The 22,488-nt window shown below is 42.3% G+C and overlaps 1 protein-coding gene across 1 annotated transcript; it reads left to right on the plus strand.

The window, feature by feature from the left end:
* The first annotated feature begins 8,491 nt into the window (after positions 1-8,491).
* LOC136990578 (dicarboxylate carrier UCP2-like) lies at positions 8,492-18,128 on the plus strand. The gene is made up of 7 exons (XM_067288971.1): positions 8,492-8,602; positions 9,857-9,982; positions 10,051-10,219; positions 11,012-11,237; positions 14,965-15,171; positions 17,394-17,676; positions 17,742-18,128. The coding sequence occupies exons 3-7, from the start codon at positions 10,097-10,099 to the stop codon at positions 17,863-17,865; spliced, it is 963 nt and encodes a 320-aa protein (XP_067145072.1). The 5' UTR covers positions 8,492-8,602; positions 9,857-9,982; positions 10,051-10,096; the 3' UTR covers positions 17,866-18,128.
* Positions 18,129-22,488: the final 4,360 nt, after the last annotated feature.

Consider the following 22,488-nt stretch of genomic DNA (forward strand, 5'->3'; position numbering starts at 1 on the left):
TTCGTATATAGTTAATCGGGGTCTCCTGCCCCTAAGTTTTCATATCTGGTCTCGTCTTTCATCTATCTAACTGCGTTGTCCAGAATAACCTTTTCCCTCCTTTCCAATGTGGACGTCATTTATATACAACTCCTTTGTTGACAACGTGAGTGGCCACACAGATGTACAGTACTGTACATATGGTACACTTTGTACTCTGTGCTGTGTACCAGGGCTATGGAGTCGGAGTCGGAAAAAATGTGTCGACTCCGACTCCCACATTTTAAATTTACTTTAGTTTTTTTTTTATTTAAATGAAATAAAATTTATCATATATTTATTAATTTTTTTAAATCGTTTTGTATTTTGTTATAATTCATTTATTTTAAATACAAAATGCATCAATTTAATTTATTAAACTTGTAGTATTTGTGTTTAGTAGTTAAATTATTTTGACCCAATTGAATTTGAATATTTTCGAATTATTCCTTTATTATCCCCGCTTTAAATAAGTACTCTATTTTTCTGAATGAGCCAGACTAATTGATCAGAGTAATATTTATTTTTTTCTGAACAAGGGGCTGAAGTAGCTAGCTAGATCGCACACTTTTTAGTTGGACTAACTCTTCTGGAAGGGTGAAATTGAAGTGCAAATGCTGTCGAATATTTGTAGATGTAGAATTTTATCGCTCCTTTTCTTCTCTTATTAAATATTTGTTAAAAATTAATAATATTATTATTTTTTGTACAAATACATATTAATGTAAGTTAAATATTAAAAATACTAACTATAAAAATATTATGGTAAACGCCCCAGGTTCCTTTCAGATTTCAGAGTAGGGTACCCCCTATAGAGCGCCTCTGCCCCCCATAAAACGACTTGGTATTTAATTTTACCGGAGTCGGAGTTGAGTGTTATTTTACCGACTCCGCAGCCCTGCTGCGTACAGCTGCGTAGCGTAAAGCTTTGTTGTTGAATATTTTTTCCAGTTTGTGGCGGTTGACTCTCCGAGCTTTTTGCAAATATTCACGTTTTCAGATCTACTAAATCCAAACAAAGTATTATTAATCATAATAAATAAAATTTTGTCTGGCGTCATGTGTTAGATTTTATTACAAAATTTTTTAATATTATTAATTGTTATAAAATGGCAAAAAGCTTAATTTTGAGGATAGAGTTGAGTTTTATAACAATAAAAAAATTATAAATACTAATAACGAATAAAACTTCATTAAGTCTTATTCCACTCGAGATAATATACATGTCCTATCTCCCTAACCTTTCTGCTAACCTAACTTTTAAATACCTAAATTTAGTAGCATCAATGCCCCTTATACACGAACTACCGTACCAAATTACGTTCCTTCATCATTACACCGTTATCATACATAAAACGAAATAAATACACGCCAACACACACGCACACACATAAATATATATCCACGAAATGTTTTTCGTAACAGCCGGGAAAGTAAAACACGGGAAATGTGTGTGTTGTTTGTTGGCATCTATTTCGTTTAATATGTCAGGATGCGATAGTGATTAAGAAACGAAATTTTTGTGCAATAGCTTGCTCATAAGGGGCATCGATGCTATTAAATTTTGGTGAATAAAAGGGTGAGGAGTGGAGAGATAGAGGAACAAATAAATTTATTTGCGAAAGAGTAGAAAACAAAAGTGTAAACGGAGACGGAGACGAAAGATTTCTGAAATAAAAGTAGATTTATTAGCGTAGTAAGTATGGTTGCTGTGTATACTAATTCTGTATGTGACAGTTTACTTGACCGTGTAACAGATAACATTACAGCACTTGTCAGTAAACTGTAACACGGTCAAGACCGGATAAACGCCTGCCTTTTTAGTTTTTACTCATCTTCACCCTCATTAGGAACAATGCACTTTCACTGCGAATAGAATGTAATACACCTTTGTGTTAAAATATAGAAAAATATTTTTAAAAATGTACCAACATATGATATCCCTGAAAAGGGGTTGGGAGATAAACCAACCCGAAATGCATTTGATTAAATAAACGAAAATTTTTCTAACCATTGCTGTATGATCGTCTACCAGAATCATTATTTGGATTACAAGGACGGTGCACACAGAATTAGATTTATTAGGTCGATAATTAACTTTGACCGGGCAAATCGTCCGAATGGGGGGACTTTAATTAATATCTTACGTATTTCCTAAAGTAAATATTCTTGATAAATATAATATTTAAAAACGCCAAGGCGCTCAAACATTAACGATACGTTAAGTCTCTCGCCCGAAAGGAATATTATTGTAAGGACGATTTATCGAAGCGGAGGGCAAAAGTAAAAAGATCAGAGTCGAACAATAGTTACCATCGACGATAACGCATTCAAAATACCTCGATAATAAAACCCGACGCGAAAACACGTGAGAAGATTTGTTTACAATTTGAATACTTTACGTCGACAATTATAGATAACGCTTCTCCTCCAAACATTCTCTCCACCCCGCGGAGGTGGCCTACCAGCAGGGACGAAAGAATCCTTCCAATTTTAATTCGATTTAAGAACCGATTTTATGTTTTTCTAGTTTCTACGGCGTAACGGAAACGAAGGCGATATCGTCCGAGTTGGGCAATATTCGGTATCGAGTTCCAAGGACGCACGTTTCGGTGTACGAAGTATTAGGCGTAGTTTTGTAAAGCGCTATTCGCATTTTTCACCGGATGCTCGCCCTCTGGTGTTTAAAAACAAAACTATTCCATCTGGGTCGTTTAATTAATTTTTGTGTATTATCAGCAGTAAATATGAATAACAATAGAAGAAGCAAAGCTTTCTGTTGCGTTCCAAATTGCAATTTCAAAGATTTACGGGAGCCTAATATAAGTTTTCGTCTATTCTCACACAAAAAACAGATGATTATTCGGAAATCGGTCGGTTATATTTATGAGCTTCTCCGAATTGTGAAAGAGTGAATTAGACTTAAGAATTGGCAGTTTCCCGATTGTCCAACTTTACACGAACAAGTTATGCTGCCAATTTTAAAATATATTTTCTTAAAGTTAAAATGCCAGTTATTTTGTGTGGGACACAGGGTCGGGTTTAAGCATTTCGAAGCCTTAAGCTGAATGTAAGTCCCCTTACCAACCCTTCACAATTTTAGAAGTCAATCATAAAGAGAAAAGAATTAAATCAGACTATCTCTCTGATTCAATACGGTTATTGGAAGAAAAAGATGTGAGGTTTCACTAGTCTTCTGTTTTATAACTGAATTTAATTAAATTTTTATATTTTAATTAAATTTAAAATTGGTTTTATCATTTTTTTTAAAAAACCTTACGTTAATTCTTAGAAAAAAAATTAACGAAATACTACACAAAATAAAAAGTAAAGTATGTTTTGTTGGTTTGTAAAAAAATGTTTATTACAAAATTCGACTTTATTTTTTTTTTTTTTTTGTTTGTACAAATGTTTGAGGCTGCTTGAAAGTCGAAGCCTAAGCAACAATTTACATAGCTTTTTATTTGTAAATCTAACCCTGATTGGACAATGTCAAAGCTGACGTTTTTAACACAAAGGGCACAAATATACATAGAACGATCTCGCTCACTTGCTTTGATACCACATAATGACGTATCCCGCTAGCAATAATTGCTCTGCTACTATAAAATTTCTCGATAAACAGCTACTAGCAGCATATATCATTATATCGGGCAGTAATATACTGATTAATTTTACATTACTAGTTACAAGCGACCCAGATAAAGTAGCCATTTTGTAAAAATTCAGCGCCCTCTATAGTTCATGAAAAACGCGAATAACAATTTACAAAGCCACGGTGTCGAGGTACAGTACATACTTCTTTGTCGTCAATGGCGATTAGCGATTATAACTCCGAAACCCAGGTATTGCGTAAAGGGTAACGCTAGATGGGTACGGTAGCAAATACATAATAAGTGTTACGCAATTCAGAAATATGAAAATTAATACTGGGCGTTTCAAAATCATGTCGCATCCTTTTGAACTTCACTCGTATCGGCTACTCAAGTATCGCATTCGAATATTAACGTCGGCAGACAGTAAACATTTTGCTATTTTGTTTCTTTCGTATTTGGAAAGAAAAATAAAATTTCTCTTCGTGGGATTCATAAAATATAATATTTGAAATCTTTCGTTAAGATATGTATTCTCTTCTGGCGGAGAAACTATTCGTAAACACAAGGCAGGTTGACGCCGGCGACTTTTAGTCGCGCCACGAAAAATCGCTAGTCGCCGCTTCTGGCGGATTAATCCCGTATCCGACCACACCGGCGATAAGTACGTAGCTGCGACGGAAGTGCAGCCGATGTCGTAAACGTTGGCACCAAGGTGGTGCCTTGGTTGCAGTTGCGACCAAGAAATATCCAAAACTTTCCAATTTCTACTTTTCGGTACGAAAATGGATTTGGCAGAGCCGGCTCCGTAAGAAAAAGATACAAAAGCGATATTAGGTTTACCCATCGGTAAACCGACGTTGACTGAAGGGGCAGTTTTAAAAACTACCGTATATCGTGATTTAAGAAACGAGAACGAACAGAATTAAGAAATAAGAAATGAGGAACGACAAAGCGAGTAAGTCGTTGGCGTGAACGTGCCCTAAAATCGGCAAAAATGGGTTGTAATTCGACTAAAAAGTAAAATATATTTGTCAAATCGCATTCCTCTGGCACGATGTTGGATTAACTTTCGATATATAAGTTAATCACCAAAGTACAACGGATGTAAGCAATCTAAAGTTCACTTATTACTGGCGGATAGAGTAACGTGTCGGAATTTCGACAGTTGAGCGTCGGAGGTATAAAATAATAACAGCGTATCGATATCTGCCATTTACGGAAATTTTTCCATCGTCCACGAAAGCTTAAAATTATACAAGGGACGAGACGTTTGGCTATATTCCGCGGCAAGTAACCCGGGAGAAAGTCTTAAAAGTAAATAGAGTAGAGCTCCGGCGTTACGCGAGGAGTTAGATTGGCTGACAATGAATGTTTTAAGATGGGTAATAATAAAGTTGCCCGTCGCCCTTTATCTATTCGGTTTGCCGAGAATGATTCCGGGGAAGTACGGGAGCCAGCTAAATAATTATAACCGATATTTTTCTCTCTTCTAAACCCTTAGCTACGGTCAGAGTGTAGCCGACGTTTTCTCGACCAAAACACGTATTATGTTTCGGACGTGGCAGAAAAGAAGAAGGATCAAAGAGGCCGGGCCGAAGGCCGTTAAGAAAGGCCAAACGGGTTACTGGCTATAACTTTTACAGAACAGAGGCGAAAAACGAGTTAGGGCGGCAGTCACAACCGGAAGAGGGAGGCAGAAATTACTTGTAAACAGGCTGCCAGATGTGGCTGTAATAACCGCATTATTGCAGATTTTGTCTGGTCAATAATATTGCCATAGAAACGATTGGAAACTTTCGTATCGACGTTATCAGAGTCGGTAAAAAGTAAACCGTCTCTATTTCGTTTTAATACGCCTATGACTTTGTAGTAAATATAAGTAATTACTTTTTATTATATTATATATATCTTTATTATTACGCGGCTCTAACTTCTTATACGAAAACAAATAATACTTGTATAACGGTTTAAGAGGTAATTTATTTACAGATTCCAGGATAAGTTCCTATCCGACGCTACCGGGAATTGTTTCGGATCCTCGACTTGGACATTGTTTGAATTGTTTCCGAAAGGAAAAGATGAATCGAGCGAGGCGGTAAATTAAAATTACGCGCGATAAAAGGCGAGAAAATGCACTTTTATGTTAGCAAAAATGATGCGTTCGAGTTCATTTCTAACGGATGGGTTTACCGTTGCATTTTCTCGGCCTTTAGTACACGGTTAACCACCGACCGTCACCGGCTTCGTCATCGGTCCCGATCGGTACCTATTCCGTCCCAGCCGACAGTTTGCCACCCCACCCGATAAATACGTTTTACGTCGAAAGCCGGCGCTACTACACCTTCCGGCCTCCGACATTTTCTTTTTGCCATTAAATTTTCAATTAGGAACGTAATGGAAACAAATGCGGACGAAAGGCTTCTTTACTCATTCAGGATTACGGGGGCCGGCTGGCGTTTTCCCACTCTTACGGGAGGACCGTTTTCTAGTCCGCGGGAAGCGTAGCCACTTTTAATAAGAGGTAATAATAAAAGCGGAATACCGTCGACCGAGAAAGAAATCCTCCGGACGAAAATAAACGTAAATACTGTAGTAATAGTAACCATTATCTACGGCCAGTGGCGTAGCGTAGTGGGGGCGGCAGGGGCGGCCCGCCCCGGGCGGCACTTTTAGGGGACGGCATTTTTTCACAATAAATAATAATAATATCTTGTAAAAATTTGAACCATTTTATTTCATATTTTTATCGCACCTACGATTCGGACCGATTGAAATGAGCACGGAATTTTTCATTACTTATTCTGTGACGAAACTGGGGAATCCCCTTTCTTTAAATGTATGTATAATAATGGCAACTTGCTCATTGTAGCGACTGACAACACCATCTGTACTGACTTGTAGGGATCCCCCGTATTTTATTTAAGAGGGAGCGAAATTTTAAGGGGCGGAGGAAATTTTCTTCGGCTCCGGGCGGCTGACACCCACGCTAAGCCACTGCCGACGGCCGCAATTTGTAATCGTATTTTACTTTAAAATATCGGGCCACTTCTGGTCCACTTCGGAAGTTCGTACGTAGTTAATCGTCGGTCTGAATTTTCGTCGTACGGTATCTAATTTTTTTCCGGACATTAATTAAGGAAAGACGGTTGGACGACGGTGGTAATCGACAGGTGCAATTTGAAAATCGCAATTCCTGGGGATAACTTTTCTATAAAAAGTGATGGCGGAAGCGCGGATGAAAATTTAGGGGGCACCCTTGTTTTACGACGGAGCGGGAATAAAAGCTGGTTGCTTTTTAATTCTATACATGCCTTAATTAATATAGGTAGCCTAAAAATATTCGGAAGTAAAAAGACTCGGATAATGCATAAATATGACAATTGTGCCCGGTAATTGTCTCCCGACGTAAACCCTACGTTTCCAATTACGGATCTACGTGGCTAAACACCACCAAATTCGAAAGATGACAGAATTATGATAGAAGAGTTCTATACTATCATTATTAATTTTTCCCCGGTCTTTCAAAAAACGGTAAGGAGTTATTAAATGCCAACGAAAACGTCACTCCAGATTTGAAATTTAGAACCGAATATTTTAAAATATTTTATCGTTTTAAGGGTAATTAAAAAAGAAGGGGTTGATACGCACGGGGAAGAAGCCGTCTTCGACGCGCATCGAGTGGATGGCAATTTACCGGTGGAGCCAAGAACGTAATTAAAATAGGGGCCGAGGTGGAAAGCAACCACCGGACTGGAAATTCGATCTCCGGTATTAAATACGTCGTTTACTTAATGGAATGGGTTATTTTGGAGAAAGGAGACGGCAGGAACGGCTAGATGGAAACCATCTAGGAAAAGACCAAACGTCACTACCTCCCCCGGAAATCTACCGCCACTACTACGATTACGTTTTGGAACGGAAAAGCTTAGTTTCGTCCGGTGTAGAAATACTCAGGCTCCGGTGGCCAAACCAAAACGGTAAACGTCATTTACTTAGAAAGCGTCGTCCGGTATTAAAGGTAGGCGTCGCGTCCATTCGTATTTCCCTCACCTCGTACCGTACGAAATATCGCCGATAGGAACATCCGAAGGACATTTCTAGTAAAATAACCTCTAAGAATGTTTCTTTGACCTTTCAATCGATTTTTTTCTTTTGGCAGCCGAGAGAGCCATTCCGACGCTCTCTCTATTGGTAGACTTGTGTTTGTAATCTACTGTAGAAAAAGCTTATAAGGAAAGTGGAAATTTCTGGTTTTAACGGCGACAAAACAACAACAGTACGAAAACTAAAACGTGTTTTTACTGGGAAAGGCAATTTTATCGGCCAAAACATTAATCCGTTTAAATAACAAAGGACGTCGGGCGGGGGTGGAGGCGTTCTTACGAAAAGGAATTAACAAATTCCACCGACCGACGTCATTTCCGTCGATAATATTAAAATCCAAATGACATTTATTTAGGCGAAAGACAAGACGAACATCCCAGCAGAATTTTCGTTAGTACTCTTCCCTGTCTTTTCTCCGTATTTACCGTCCAGGACGATGGTTAAAAACGCGTCGTTGTCCGGAAAGGAAGCGCCGCCGCGGAGGTTCAAAGTCCTGGCTTAAGCAAATCAGGAGGTCGCCCCCGAAACCTTTATTTTCCGGATAAATTCGGGACCGATTTTTCCTACAAAGGTTCACATTTCGGGGTGTCGGGCCGCCGGAAAAGTTGATCCTCCCGACCACCGGGCGCGCCACGTACCGTATTTTCCCCCTCCCATTTTCCTCGTCTTTTTACTTCCCTTCCATCGCCCGGGAGAGGAAAGAGATGTCCACCGGGAGTGGGGGCCGTCCGCGGCCGGGAGGACCGGTCGGGCGCCGTCGCGCTCCGCGGGAGTCGACGACGTCGGCAGTTCCGGCGGCCGCCGGCAGAGGGCGGCGCGCCGACTTATATAGAGCCGGAGCGTCGAGAGTGGAAGAGAGTTCGAGACGAGAGACAGAGTGCGAGGTGAGTGGCCGGTCTTTCCGCGGCCGACGGAAACGACTGAGTCGGGTCCTCCGTCAGAATTTGGGAGAGAAACGGAAGGAAGGGTGGGAGTTTTCTCGGCGGCTCGTTTCTAACTTCGGATCGGCGCGGACGAAGGCCTCCGTCTTTCTCCCGGTCGGCTCTTCCTCAGCCCGTTCTTTGGCGGCGGCCGCGGCTCACCCGATTTATTCCCCCACACGAACATTTCCGTCGGAAACGTTCGCGTCTTCTCGTCCCGGCAAAGATGGCGGTCGGACCGGAAAAGTCTTCCGCGTCGGCGTGGGTCGCCCGCCGAACGGCGGATGACATCAGCCGCGCGGCAGTCGGGGACGGAACGGACGTCCCCGACCCGGACCGGTCGACCTCGGCCCTCTTTCTGGCCGGGGGGAGGAAGACCTCGATACCCCTTTTGTCCTTTTCTATTCTTTCCCCAGACCGTAAGAAAGCGCTTTTTCCCCCTCGGACAACCCGCCACCACAAACTTTCGGGTGGGCTGACGGAATGGATCCCGGGGACTCTTCGGTTCCCTCGACCCGAAGAAGTTCGTTCTTCGTCCTCACGGATGCGAAGCGTCGACCGCGGCGGCGCGCCCGTGCCGTCGCATCGATTGCGGATAACGCGCGGAATAAGCTGCGTTTTGGCCGCTGAACCGGTCTGACCGCGCCCCTTTCATGCCGTCTCCAACGTCTTCGCACCCTTTCGGCCGACGTCGATTTCGTGTTGAAGGTCTTCCGTCGGGAAGATCGAGACCTTCTTCTCGATTTACCGTTCGCGGTGTTTTATTAATAACCGGGTTATATTTACACGGCCGATTCTGTCTTCCCTGCCCAAATAACGCATTTTTTCCGTAAATAGTCCCGGGTTCGGCGGCCGACGTGGCGCTCGGCGTCCGGATCCCGAAACCCCCGGCGGGGATTTATCACCCCACCGGGCTGCGGTAGATTTGGTCCCACCGAGAAAGAATTGGCTGTGGGTGGATTTAGCGACACCCCCGCTAAAATCTCCGAAACGTATCTTTCGCGTGGGTGGACGGAATCGGCCACCCCACCCCAGGGCGCAGACTCCGTCCCTTCTTCCTTTCTTTGTACCGGCCATTAATCGTAGTCGATCGATAAATACGTCGCGCGCTACCCCAAAATCGAAACCGAAGAAGAAACTTTGCAGGTTTCTTCCCTTCCCTTCCCTGGTCCGTATTCGGACAAATGGATAAAAGTAACGGGGATTTTGTCTTTTCAGGAAAAGATTATGAAATTATTATCGAAGACTTTTATCCGTCCATCAGCGCGGCACAAAAACCAGCTCGAAAGGCACCACCACCTTTCCAGTCCCTCCGAACTAATCGTCGATTCGGCGCACTGACAGGTAAGAAGGAGACACCGGGGATTTTTCGTGCGGACCGAGCAACCTAACGATTTCGTTTCTTCCGGCAGCGGAAGAACTCGTTCTCCTCCCATCTCCCGCTACTACACGACCGTCATGGTGGTCGTCCCCGGCCGCTCCGAGCCCGGACTGCCAGTCAAAGTACTGGGCGCCGGCGCCGCCGCCTGCGTGGCCGACGCAATCACCTTTCCCCTGGACGTGGCCAAGGTCAGACTGCAGGTGAGTCTCAGCCGCTACTTTCTCCTCTTTTGGACGTTGCGCGTCTGTCTACCATTGTTTTATTTTTCCGGCAATTATACGTAACACGAGAGAAAGTGTGGCCCGTCGGAAAATGGTCCCCGAGATTTTTACATTTTTGGATTTGCGATTCCTGACAACGATGAGAAATTAAAGATAAAATATCCGACAACTGGTTGCTTAGCTTTCTCGGCAACGTTTAAAACTGCGTGTGTGGCGCTATCTGTTACGTTATTTCATAAACAAAAATTTATATTCTTAAGTTAATTATAAAATGGCAAAAAGCTTAATTTTGAGAGTAGGGACGAGTTTTATAAAAAAAAAGAAAGTTGTAAATGCTTCATAACCGGTAAAATCGTCACCTACTCGAGATACGCGTCGCACCACCCTTTTATCTCTCCACCTCCTCAACCTTTAACCATCAAAATTTAACAGCATCGATCCCCTAATATATAAACCTTCTCCAAAATTTCAGACAACTTTCAGGTAAGTTTGTGTCTTTGGGTCATCCATGCTAGTAAAGTCTGTTGGTTAAAAGTAGAGGGGATGAAGAGCTAGAGAGGAATCACCTGTCGTATCTCCAGCGTGATCGAACTTAGATTTTACTCGTTACTAGCATTTATAACTTTTCATCAAAGGTGGTTATCGATGGCTGTCGACCCAAGGCCGAGATAAAACTGCCTCCGTCCGATAAAGGACCCGGAAAAGAGGAAACTTGTTTGATTAGTTTCGGGTTTCGGACCGGGCAGAAAGGTAATAAAGGATTCTTTTCAGATTCAAGGAGAGACGCTTTCGCAGGGACGGCTGGGCCGGAAGGGAGGACTAAAGTACCGAGGCGTGGCCGGCACCCTATTGACCATGGCCCGACAGGAGGGATGGGCCAGCGTCTACAACGGACTGTGTGCCGGACTGCAGCGACAGATGTGTTTCGCCTCTATCCGCATCGGCATGTACGACACGGTCAAGACCTATTACTCCGACCTCACCGGCAAATTTACCGGTGAGTCTCTCTTCCCACTGTTCGCTCCTTCTCGCCTTTCCCGTTAACAGGCAAAGGTCGATCCGCGTTTACTCCTACGTAATGGCGTTACCGGGTGGTCGTAGGGCGCCGCCTTGCCATTCACCACGTACGTGTTGCCACCTGTCTTTCGGATCCCGGAATGAAAGATAGAAACAGAAGGCCGCGCCCGTCGTTCGTTATGAGACGTGTAAAGCACGGGCACGTCACAATTTTAATTTTACGTATTTATAATTTTTCGGTTCATTTAATTCTATCGGTTGTTACTTCCCATTACCATAGCCATAACTACTGTCGAGTGTCGATGTTACCGTTAAAGCGTAAAATCCGTTGTTTTGTACATTAATTAGTCGTCGTATTGTACTGTACGTAATAAGAAAACAACGAGTTAAGGTACTAATTTTTATGCCATTATTACGCCACAATATTATGCCATACTATTGTACTTAAACTCTAACAATACAGCGCTAATTATCTAATGAAGTAGCTAGGTATTTCGTGTATTATCTAATTAAACTGCGAATTGTAATTACATTTTTACACTAACGAATTCGTCCGGTTATTGTTTATTACTACACTACCCGCCACTCGTTGGGTTACTTAATATTTAAAATTTACAGTTATTATCTCTGGAAATAAACCTGGAACTTGAACCCGTATTCCGCGGTACTAGGCCAGAGCTCATTTGCATTTTTTCCCCAGGATAGTGGATAAAATACGGGCGCGAATCGGTCAAAGGGTCCAAAAGTGTGTAGAAGATGGCCGACGCCCTTATATTTTATACATATAAAGAATGAATTTTAAATGAACAGATTATCTATTTAAATGATAACCAAATTTATAGTTACGTATTTCTCTACCCATCGTCACCCGTCGGGTGCCCTAGTACTCGGAAGGGGTAGAGAATGCCAGATAATTTCCATACTACGCCGAAATTAACCCCTCGGACGATTTAAGTATAGTGACAAGAGGGTAATAAACGGCTTTAAAACATGGCGTGGTAGGGAACGAGGTCGCGGGCAGGAAACTCGGTAATCCGTCGTCCCATTTAAAACGAAACCTGTTTTATTTTGTTTCTATTTTCGTTCGGATCGGGATATGGAATTCTTTAAGACGTGGCGGTGTTTTGCGCCGTTTTTATTCTATTTAATTACCACCGGCCAAACAATGTCAGGCTTTTAGTGGTACGTACTGTACGTAGATATAAAATATCTAATTTATTTACTTTAACCATGATACGGACGAATAGAGAGCTGGTGATTCGGATAATATACTGTATAATATCCACCTGTTTGTTAATCTGCTAGGACGTTCGTATTTTTTATACGAATGGAAAAATCACGTCGACGTCGACGTGTAGGGTTACAAATCGAAAAGAGATGTTTGGAAAATCTGGTCTGAGCGACTGTAAGTCGAATTAACACCGAACGAATACTCATTTGTCTTACGACGACAATCATAGAAGGGCCGATTAGTAGTTTGGGTCGGACGGCGTTAAAACGAGGGGAAGGGGGAGTGGTCGTCTCGGCATTCGTCGCGTACAAAGATAGGTGGAGGAAGTACTTTCGTCCACTTTTTGGAAACTTCGGTGATAGAAGGACGGAAGTAAAACGAAGATGGGGAACATCCTCCACCGATTCCTTCTTTTTTCCTCCGAATATAATCCAACCGTTACATTTTTCTCTTCCGCCGACGTCTTTCATTTCTCGAATCCTTAAAGAATCGAAAGTTCTTCGAAATATTATAAAAAACATTCTAAAATTAACAGTAAATTAAAAAAAATAAAATAAAATTCTAAAAATAATCATTTTCTGTTTACAAAACGGAAATGTCGCATTTTTTATTTCCAAGTTTTGAAATGAAAACAGAACGAAGGTCAAACGAGTTTCAACAGAAACGACTACAAAAAAATCCTCGAGGTCGAGGAGTTTCGGCTTTTGTAAGGTCAGTTTCTCTCGCATTTTGCATTTTATTTATTTATTTTCTTTGTTAGCGACGATTTCGCTGAAAAAACGGAGGCGTAATGTTGTTGGTCCAATTTTCCATGCGCATTCTTTTTCCGCCCAACTTCGTCTAAAACTAGAAATACGAAAGGAGAGAAAGAAAGATCGAGGTCTACTTTTTGCATAGATTCAATCACCGGAGGTCATTTAAAAACATAAAACTGGTGGGTTTATTGAACAAAAGCAAAAGTTTCGAATAGATCGGTCGACAAATTGTCCCGGAAATTTCATTGTTGGTAACTTTCCACCATCCGGAAACTACAATTAAGATTTTGATAATAAGAGAGAATAGGACGATGTGGAAAGAGTCCTTTGCTTTCGTCCACCGACCATTCGAAGTAGAACGACGAAAGGAAATACGTCGGCCACAGGACCCATCAAACGGCTGGAAGCTGTTTTTGTCATCGAAACATCTATTAATTAAGAAATAGTAAAAAATAAATTTATTAATAAAAAGCGTTACTTTAAAAGGTTATATATATATATGTAGGCCTATATTCTACTTTTTAGTTATAGTATGTAACACTGAACTATCGAAATTCTTCTTAGTTTAGTATTTAATTTTGTGTGTCAATATATTCTTCTGTGTAAGGTTTCGATTCAAAAAGTCTTAAGTCGGTTAAATTAGATGTAATGAGTGATCAGTCCTCTCAATTACTTTGGTGATATCTTGAACGTGACAGCGTTTCGTTTTACCGGCTTCTACGGCCTGCAAAATTGCTGATAAGGTGGTTAATAAAAGTAATCAAGACTAATATCTTTTACTTCTGTATATTTTTAATATTTTCTTGGTCATGGTCCGTACCGGTATGGTCATTAAGGGACCGTTTAAGTACTACGTCGGCAGAAATTATTTTCTGTTTTGATTCCCCCTCCCGTAAATTTAATTGGCCCAGAAGTGAAAACTGTTGGCAAATCCCCAGCAATTATTTTCGGATATTTTGTCGCCACCGGGAAGAAAAATAAACGACCGACGGAATCCTACATCGTTAAAAATTCGTCATATCTTCCCCATCGTCAGACTAACGAACCTCCTCTCTCATAAACGGCCGACGTAACCCGGAATGATCGGGTGCGTTCTGAAGCTCATCCGACAGTCTCCGTCCATTGACTTACTTGTTAGTATGACGTAGACACCAATTCAACACTAACCAAATAAAAGTCTTTCGTCGTTTTTGACGTAGTTCGACGGCTTTCAGTTTTCATCAGTGTGTTCGGCTCGTCACCGATCGACGTGACGAGATTGGGAACGTTTTATCGAAATCACTTCGTCGTCACCGATTTTCAACTTGACATTTGGAACGCACCCGTGACTAAGGTTGGTCTCTCGAGTTTAAGTGGGAGAACGGGACTTCGAACCGGGAGAGTCGACGACTGGTACCAGACTAACGAAAACTTCTTCGTCGATATTCCATGCCGACCACGGGCGGAAAATAAACGCTGAATAAATGTTTCCACTCTGTTTCGTTTCGTTTTACCGGCTACCGTTAATTCGGTGTTTACCGACTTAAACTTAGTTGGTTGCCAGTGCGCCAGTTCTTCCGAATTTTCTTCGCGCGATCTAAACAGGGACCGATATCCGGTAGAAAAGTCTTGCCGGGAATTAAACGGGCCAGTGACCCCAGCGACATTTTCTTAGCTAAACGTGTATAACGGGCAAAAACGGAAAAGGTCGGACGAACTAACCGAAACTTTTCGTTTCTCAGGTAACGACAAGAAGAGGAACGGGGTGGGAATCAGGATCCTGGCCGGCATCAGCACCGGCGGCATCTCGGTGGTGTGCGCTCAACCCACCGACGTGGTCAAGGTCAGGATGCAAGCACAGAAAAGCAACGAGCCCAAGAGGTACACCGGAACCATCCACGCCTACAAGACCATCGGACGCCAAGAAGGACTGGCCGGTCTGTGGAAAGGTAGGTGTCGATTCCTCTCCTCCGCCGTGGCGGCCGCGGAAATCCGGCAAAAGAAACGGCCGAGATCACTCCGGGTCCGAATCCTAATTGGGCTGGGGGAGAAGGGAAGGGCTTCCGCGGGGACGAGATCTGGCGGCAAGGGAGGCCGACAGTTTCGATTCGGACCCCGAGTTTTCCGGTCGGAGGGAAACGGCGCGGTTCTTTCCACGAAAATACTTTCGTCTGGAGAAGAAACGACGTCGCTCGGTGCATTTCCGGTTTTCGAAACTCTCGAAGAAGTATGGAGAGTGTCTCCGGGCATCGACGATTTAATCGCCGTTTATTAAGAAGCGATTCGAATCGGATCGAATATTTCATATGATAAATATTATTGATTTTCCCAAATTTAGTCATCCTGGTATTTACGAAGTAATTTTTGTTAAAGTAATTTTCAGACAGAAAAAAGGATCCGCAGCGTAACTCGAAATGAGCTTTCTTGGGAGCGACGTGGCAAAACGTAAGTTTCTTCCCCGCACTCCGTCTGTACTTGGGCGGAACAAAACGTCCGGTCCGGAATCTAGTAACCACGCAAGTATTATTTTTGTTTTTGCAGAGGAGGAAACGGCTTGGGACCGAAATTTTTTGCAAAAGACAGACAACAGGACTTTCTTCCTGGAGGTAAACCACCGGATTGTCTCCCAAGAAAATTCTCTACATCTGGCCGTTATGGCCGGATGGTAATTCGCGGTGCACGGCAGCCGCGATCTCACTTTCCAATCTACGCAGAAGAAAAATTTTATGTGGCTAAAATTGCCAAAATTCTGTACGCAATGAAAACTTTCCAAGATCAAGAAGATTATTTATTCGTTTTAAAGAGCTTTTGTTTTCTTTATTTTCTGTATTTTGTTTTCCATCGAAATGTTACGGCGGTTATTTCTGTGCAATCGCTCCTCTTTCATTTTGTATCGGTCTTGTTTGTTTACCGAATTGTGTTCTACCATCACGCGATAAACCCAGGATTGCGCGGTCTGCTCGGAAAGACGTGTGACGTCGACCGCAAATCCATCACTCGACTGTCTTCGGACTTTCCCCATTAAAATATAGATTGATTGGTTTTATTTTTTACTTTCTTTCCGGCAGCCGGTCGTCTCTCCTCCCCGCCTCCGTCGGTCTAATTCGGTTCTCCGTCCGCGGAAATCGGCCGATGTCCTCACTTCTCTTTTCGGGAAGGCCCGGCGCCTTGACGGAGACGGGAAGAAAAAGGACGGACGGAGACGAGGGAGCTGGGGACGACCGCGCCACCTCCGTGGGAACGGGACGACGGAACGCCTGGGTTCCATCTAACCCAAAGAAGAGTTTCTAGAAGACTCGTTTAAATCTTAGGAAGACCGGAGAAGAAAGCGCAGCTTCCACCGGAAACGGAAGTCGTCCGTCAACAACCAGCTTGCTCCTGAAGTCCGGTGGGAAGATTAGTGCCGGCCGTATTGCAGCCGACATGGAAAATTACGGTCTCCGCGGCCGGGTAAAGGAAGTTCCGAACCGGAAGTCGTGGGAGAAGCCTCCGAGACCCAGTTTTGCCACATTTTTACGGACCGAAAACGGAATCCCGGAGAAAACAGTCCCGTCGGAACCGGTGTGGACCGTGGGATCAAGACGGGAACGTCGATACTTCAGAGGTGCCAGCGTGGAAGAGACCCGCGGATGGCCGTCGCCGGATTTCTGTTTCTTCGGGACCCATCCATGAAGGAGGAACGTCGCCTACTTTTTTCGGGATTTGGGTTGTGGCGACACCCGACGCTTCCCCTTTCCTATTGTCTTCTTTATCTCCGTTTCGCGCACCGAGGATTGGAATAAACTCCGGTGTAGCGTTACCGACGATGTCTAATTCCGCCGTTATTCCGATCTTCGGACGGGAAACGGGGTTGATGCATGCTCCTATTCTTGTTTTCATTTCTTAATTTTAAGTTTGTTCATTTATTTAAATTAATTACGTTAATCGGAGGCGGGTGGAAAGAATCCCGGTATAACGGAATACGAACGGACCCTTCTATTCGTATTCCGTCTGGGATTTTCTTACTTTTGGAGAAGCGCGTTATTGGGCTAAATTAAAGCGTTAAATACACGAAGACCGGTCGTAAAAGCAAAAAGGCAATTTTCCGACAGACGGGGGAGTCGGGAGATTTTACGGCTCGGTCTTCGCGGGTAACTCATTCTTCGATGTGTAGATTGCGTTTTTCTCGCAGGAACTGTGCCCAACGTCACTCGCAACGCCATCATCAACGCCGCCGAACTGGTGTGCTACGACTGCGTCAAGGAATTCTTGATCGTCCGTCGCTACATGTCGGACAATCTCCCCTGCCACTTCGCCTCGGCCTTCTCCGCCGGCTTCTGCGCCACCGTGGTGGCCTCTCCGGTGGACGTGGTCAAGACCCGCTACATGAACTCTCCCCCGGGCAGTTACCGCGGAGTGATCGACTGCGCCGCCCGTATGTTTGCGGAGGGAGGACCCACGGCTTTCTACAAAGGGTGAGTCTCTTCCGCCGCTTTTTCTTTTCCGGGCTTTTTTCCGCTGAACGCCAGCCTCTTTTCAGGTTCGTGCCGTCTTTCGTGCGGCTGGCCTCTTGGAACGTCTGCATGTTCGTCACCTACGAACAGTTGAAACGCCTGGTCACCGCCTTTCAACGAAAGAACGTCTTGGTGTTGGCAACCTCTTGATCGACCGCCGACCCAGCCTGCGGCAGAGGCAGTTTCGGCCTCCCCTTTCTGTAGGATGCATTTCGGTAGACGTTTATACCCGTTTCGGAGGACGACCCCTCTTATTTTTTAACAGTTTCTACTCGTTTCCAGGTTTAAAAATCTTTTGGATCCGGAAATGGCGGACGGAGTCGCCGTCCCTCACCCAATTTTATATTAGCTCATATATATGTGTATATATATATATATATATATATTTGTTAGAAATAAACCTTATCTCTAAATTCTGGAATTTCCTTCTTCTTGGCGGAAAGTCGGTCGGGCTACGTGGGTTCGAAGCGGGTTAAAACGTAGTCGATCACATCCAATCCGGCGAGTTTCTATAATTAGACCCACAGCGTCGCACTCGTCCTAAATTTAATAACAGGCGGAAAACGTCGTCTCGCTCCCAGAGAGCCCGGCTACCCCCACGCTCTAGATACGAAAAATTCGGAAACGACCAAAGATATATTCTCCGCTAATTGTCACCGCCCGACCCGCGGATGGACAAACGTAGCCCGACTGGATAAACCAACGCGATACGAAAATAGACGCCTTGGAAGCGATAAAAACTTGGCCGCGTACGTCGTTACGTCTACTTTTTGGCGACGAAAATAATCGCGTAGCTACGTCACCGTTCCAATAAATAACCTCGGAGTAAAATAATTATTTGGCCGGACGAAATTAAAAGAGCGCGATAAAGTATAGAAGGATGATAACCGATGGAGAAATTGAAGAGAATGGGTAGCCAGGAGCGCATTGGTCGGACGGTGTTACGCGCCCTTTTAGTCCGAACCTCCGTGTTTCGAGCCGGATGGAGTCCGATTTAAAGTTTATTCCCCAGAAAGGGCTTTTCCTCGTCCCACGGCCCGCCCACGTCGTTTCCTGTTACTATTAAAATGACGAATGGTTGCTTTCCGAGTGTTTTTATCTCTCCTTTACGTTACTCGATAAAGGCGTTTACGCGTCGACGGACGACTAATCAAACACGCATTATGCATAATTTACTTGCAATTGTAAAATATGTTGTCTGGAACCAGTGTATTTCCGCCGAAAATTAAAAGTTTAAAGAATAAAAAAGTAATTTTACTCCTCGGAAAGATTAGAAGAAAATCTCTCTTCCTCGTCGAATCTTGGGACGGGCCATGAAATTCCATAGGAAATTATTAAAAATTTATTAAAAAGAAGCGATAGGTTTTCGTCGCACTCTATAACGTGCCTACGAAACTGAACTCTAAATAAAAAATTTAGCAACCAGTTGCGTAACATTTCCCGGCAAAAAATTTAAAATTATTTATGGCGCCATCTGTTACAAAAGGTATTTAAAGTAAAATAACGTATTATTAATTACTATAAAATGTGAAAAAGTTAATTTTGCGGGTAGAGACAACTTTGATCATAAAAAAAAAAGGTAAAAGCTAATAGTACCAGTAAAATCTTAAGTTCGATCCCACTCCAGATACACATCAACCCCTGTAACTCTCCGTCCGCTCGACTTTCAACAACGAAAATTTAATAGCATCCATGCCTCTAATACACCAACCACCCCGCAAAATTTCAGTAATTTTTCACAAAAAGCAGGAGAGTTATCGAGCTTCGAAGAGAGTGAACAAAATGTTGTCTCCCCCACACGCTGACATCCGCACGTACTGTACTGTACTGTACATAAAAGAAACTCGAACGACACGCGCAATAAGATATCTTCCTATGTCGGGCCCCGTCTCTCACCACCCGGTCGCCCCATTGTGGGCCTGGCCGAACCCATGCTAAAAGAGGCCCACTCATTGCCCACGGAGAGGAAAGAGCTTTTCGAGAACTTAAAAAAAATTTCCGATTTCGAATTATCGGAAGGTAATTCGAATGATTTCATACTTCTCTGTATTGTTTACATTTTAGAAACGTACAAAATCGAAAGCTATTCTCAATATCTGATAAAGTTAACATTTTAAACGTATTAAAATCAATTTTGCTGTAGTTTAAAGTACAAGACATATTACTTATCGTATGTTTGTATCCTTTCTTTGTATATCTTACGTTTGTATGTAAATATAAACATCAGATAGCTATACAAATACGGAAGATATAACTACGGGCACGATAAATATCTTTTTACCATTATTATTAAGATACTATATTTGTGTTTACGCAGGAAATAAGTATGTAAATAAACAGAAGATCGCGTCCAGATGGTAATTCGAAATAGTTGGAAATAGTGTTACGCCCGAGTAATTTTAAATCGATTTCATCCCACCTCCAGGTAATTCGAATGAGATTTTAAGTTACCGCGCGGTAAAGTAGGAGTAATCCGAAATTTCTAGACCCACCCTTTACCGAACTAACTCTGTACTACGACCACGTGGTACGGACGATATTAGTTCGGTCTACTAGTTTAAAACGCCACGAATTGGTTTATATTAAACGAGGTTAACTGGGGAGTAGGTTAGTGGTAAGAAGGTCAAACTTTCCGATAGGATAAACTTCATAAGATTCGCAAATATAACTTCGCCCTGCGGATACCCGGATGTTCTTTTGGTGGAAATTAGAATTTTAAGATTATGGATTAAGAATATAAATATTATTTTCTATTTTAATTACGTAAGAAATTCCGTTATTCCGCGGTGTGAAAGGAAAGGACTGTTTAAGCAAGAAGCGTAGAAAGTTCCGAGCGATTATTACAAAGAACGCAGCCGGTAAATTCGTATAACTTCAAACGTGGCTATTACCTAACGTATTTGACTTTCCTTGTGTAAACATGCCATAAATAGATAAGTCATCGTACCGTAACAATTGCGAAGGACGTAGACGTCACTCTTCCGAGAAATCGACCCGGAAAGTGTCGTCGTTACCCAATTGGCTCGAGAAAAAAAGATAGATTTCGATTTGGCCAGTTAGTGTCCGGGCGGATGAAGCGTAACGTTGTCCCGATTTAGGCCACATCTGTCCGTACGTCTGGCCGAGGCTCTTCACCTAGGAAAGCTCTCTTTATTCACTCGACGTTAACTCGTTTAAAAATTGTATTACGCATTTATACGTGCCACCGGAAGTTGTAAGAGGTTGGGAATCTTAATAAAGAACCCGGAAACAACTATTATTTAAAAGAGATAAACGTGAAAATAATTGTAGAATTTAGAGGTACAGTAATGTTCTTATTCCCAAAATCTGTATGGTAGAACTTTATAATATACTCGAAAAAAATCATGTATACTTTATTATGCGAACAGGTTATTCTAATAACGAAAAGGATAAGAAGTGTAACCTGTTTTACATTTTTCGTTATTTAAAAAACACATTTATATTCAAGTGTTCCTATTCGACTCCAACGTATTTCGCATCCGTTTGTGATCCACAGGGCCGTGGTGGGTCGGACGCTTTAACACCGAGATGAACACGGGGTTTAACCGGTATTAAGAGGTGAGAATTTTCCGAATTCCAACCGAACCGGAGAGAGGCACCCAAACTTTTTTGTCTGCAATTAGGAAAAAAACTGTAGACCTGTAAATTCCCGCTGACGTCTGTCCTTCTTTAATCTCGAGAACGGAGTTAGTTAGATGAAAGCCGTAACCAGACATGGAAAGCTCAGGGACAGGAAGCCCAGATTAACTGTATACGAACTGCCCATGCAAACCGGAAGTCACGTTTATCGATTCAAAACGGCGTTCGGTAAACGACGTAATAAAAGAGAACTAACCACATGTTTCCAGTGTATTTTCCCGTACTGCAGCGCCACCATAGAGATACTGCAAGAACTACAGAACTGAAAATACAATTGATTTTGAAATTACTAATAGAAATTTACGTTGGTGACTCCCACTTTGTTAGTAATTGTAAGGATTTTTATATTTTAAATAATAAAGAGTATTTTCCATCATTTTTACACAAGTTAATTTTTTTTTCTAACTTAAAAAGAAAGCGTACTACGTGTACGTGGGAAAATACCTTTTAAAACTGATAAAAATTCAAAATAAAGTTAAGAAAACCCGAATCTTATTTTTTATTTCTAGAAAGTAATTGGCAAAATTGACTTTTCTAATTTTCCTGCTATTCCACTGTTATTATCTATTAGGAAATATTCATATCGCCGTTTAAAGTAGTCCGAAATATTCACAGAATATCATACAATTAAGTCTAATGCAAAATTTTCGGAGTTTTCCATAGTTTCTTTCACAAACTTGTATTTTCTAATTCATTTTTATCAAATAGTATTATAAAACCGTGGAATAACGAAGAAGAGGATGCCACCTTTGGAATATCCAGCTATATTTGAAAATCTTATTAAAATTCAAGCCTAAGATTACCAAAAAATGCTTAATTATAGGGGAGTCGATTCTCATAATTATTTTTCAAGTGGTAAAGTAGGCGAAATTTTAATTAATAAATTGTCACAAAACTTTTGTGTCGTTAAGATAAATGTGGAACCAACACAAACCCTATCTGCGAGTAATCATTCTGTACGGACTTACGTGTCTTTCCACGGAAAAGTTATTTATCTAGCCTGAGGCATGACTGGCTGCCCATTCTCTTCTTAAATTTTTATCACGAACTGGAACGGTCGAATACGTGGACAATCTCCACGCAGTATGTTTTCGTGTACAGTGCATGCAGTAC

This window comes from Centruroides vittatus, unplaced genomic scaffold, assembly GCF_030686945.1.
Source record: "Centruroides vittatus isolate TY-2023 unplaced genomic scaffold, ASM3068694v2 scaffold_946, whole genome shotgun sequence".
In the NCBI taxonomy this organism is placed as follows: Eukaryota; Metazoa; Arthropoda; class Arachnida; order Scorpiones; family Buthidae; genus Centruroides; species Centruroides vittatus.